Source organism: Plectropomus leopardus, unplaced genomic scaffold (genome assembly GCF_008729295.1).
Source record: "Plectropomus leopardus isolate mb unplaced genomic scaffold, YSFRI_Pleo_2.0 unplaced_scaffold29767, whole genome shotgun sequence".
Classification (NCBI taxonomy): Eukaryota; Metazoa; Chordata; class Actinopteri; order Perciformes; family Serranidae; genus Plectropomus; species Plectropomus leopardus.
Genome location: NW_024632453.1, coordinates 1 through 1,315, shown reverse-complemented (window position 1 = coordinate 1,315; position 1,315 = coordinate 1). Strand labels below are relative to the sequence as shown.

Sequence of the window (1,315 nt, the reverse complement as noted above, 5' to 3'; positions counted from 1 at the left end):
CGCTCCAACATTGATGCAATGTTCGAGGCCTACATTGCAAACCTGCGCAGACAGCTCGACGGACTGGGCAATGAGAAGGTCAAGCTGGAGGGAGAACTGAGGAACATGCAGGGCCAGGTTGAGGACTTCAAGAAGAAGTGAGTGCTAGTGACATGGTTCCTAGTTATTACATATACATGATGGTGAGCAGATGTTCAAAATAAAGCAGATGCACTAAAGGATTGACTTGTGTTCCTACAGGTATGAAGATGAGATTGTCAAACGTGCAGCTGCAGAGAACGAGTTTGTGCTCCTGAAGAAGGTGCAAATGCATCAAGACGGCTATTATTTCTATCCTGGTGTTTAATACAATATGGCTATTTATAAAACTTTTTATTTCTTCTTTCTTTCCAGGATGTTGATGCTGCCTACATGAACAAGGTGGAGCTGGAGGCCAGGGCCGATGCTCTTCAGGATGAGATCAACTTCCTCAGGGCCGTCTATGAGGCTGTATGTGTCTATAGTATCTAATACTTCATAATACTATTGTATCATTTTAACTTTGATGGTGAAGAACATCCACTCATTGTGTCAGTCCAAATGGACCAAGTACACTGTGATGTAATAACCTTTGTTTCTGCAGGAGCTTCGTGAGCTGCAGAGCCAGATCAAGGACACCTCTGTCATCGTGGAGATGGACAACAGCCGTAACCTGGACATGGATGCTATTGTGGCTGAAGTGCGTGCTCAGTATGAGGACATTGCCAACCGCAGCAAGGCTGAGGCTGAGACCTGGTACAAACAGAAAGTGAGTGAAAAGCAAAGTTGAGCTTCATCTCATGTCTTAAAATACATTTGCAGCATCTCTCCCAGCCTTCTAGATCATGCTCTTCATACTCTTTGTTGTGTTTTACATTATAGTATGAGGAGATGCAGACCTCTGCTGGACAGTATGGTGATGACCTGCGCACAACCAAGGCTGAGATCTCTGAGCTGAACCGCATGATCGCCCGTCTCCAGAATGAGATTGAGGCTGTCAAGGGACAGGTACATTTCAAGACCTTCTCATGGCTGATGCCTTTTTATGACCACATTTCATTGTTTAAGATAATTTGGTGTTAAAATATCATCGTCAATATGATTTTCCACAGAGGGCTAGCCTTGAGGCTCAGATCGCAGAGGCTGAGGAGCGTGGTGAATTGGCAGTTAAGGATGCCAAGTTACGCATCAAGGATCTAGAGGATGCTCTGCAGAGAGCCAAGCAGGACATGGCCCGCCAGGTGCGCGAATACCAGGAGCTGATGAATGTCAAGCTGGCCCTGGACATTGAAATCGC

General features: G+C 45.8%; 1 protein-coding gene across 1 annotated transcript; it reads left to right on the top strand.

Annotated features, from left to right (window-relative positions):
• Positions 1–6: 6 nt before the first annotated feature.
• LOC121938530 (keratin, type II cytoskeletal 8-like) lies at positions 7–1,307 on the top strand (the record flags this gene model as incomplete). The annotated part of the gene is made up of 6 exons (XM_042481764.1): positions 7–137; positions 241–301; positions 394–489; positions 623–787; positions 901–1,026; positions 1,131–1,307. Coding segments are annotated over exons 1-6 (744 nt in total), but the record flags the coding sequence as incomplete, so codon positions are not given.
• Between the last annotated feature and the right edge of the window lie 8 nt (positions 1,308–1,315).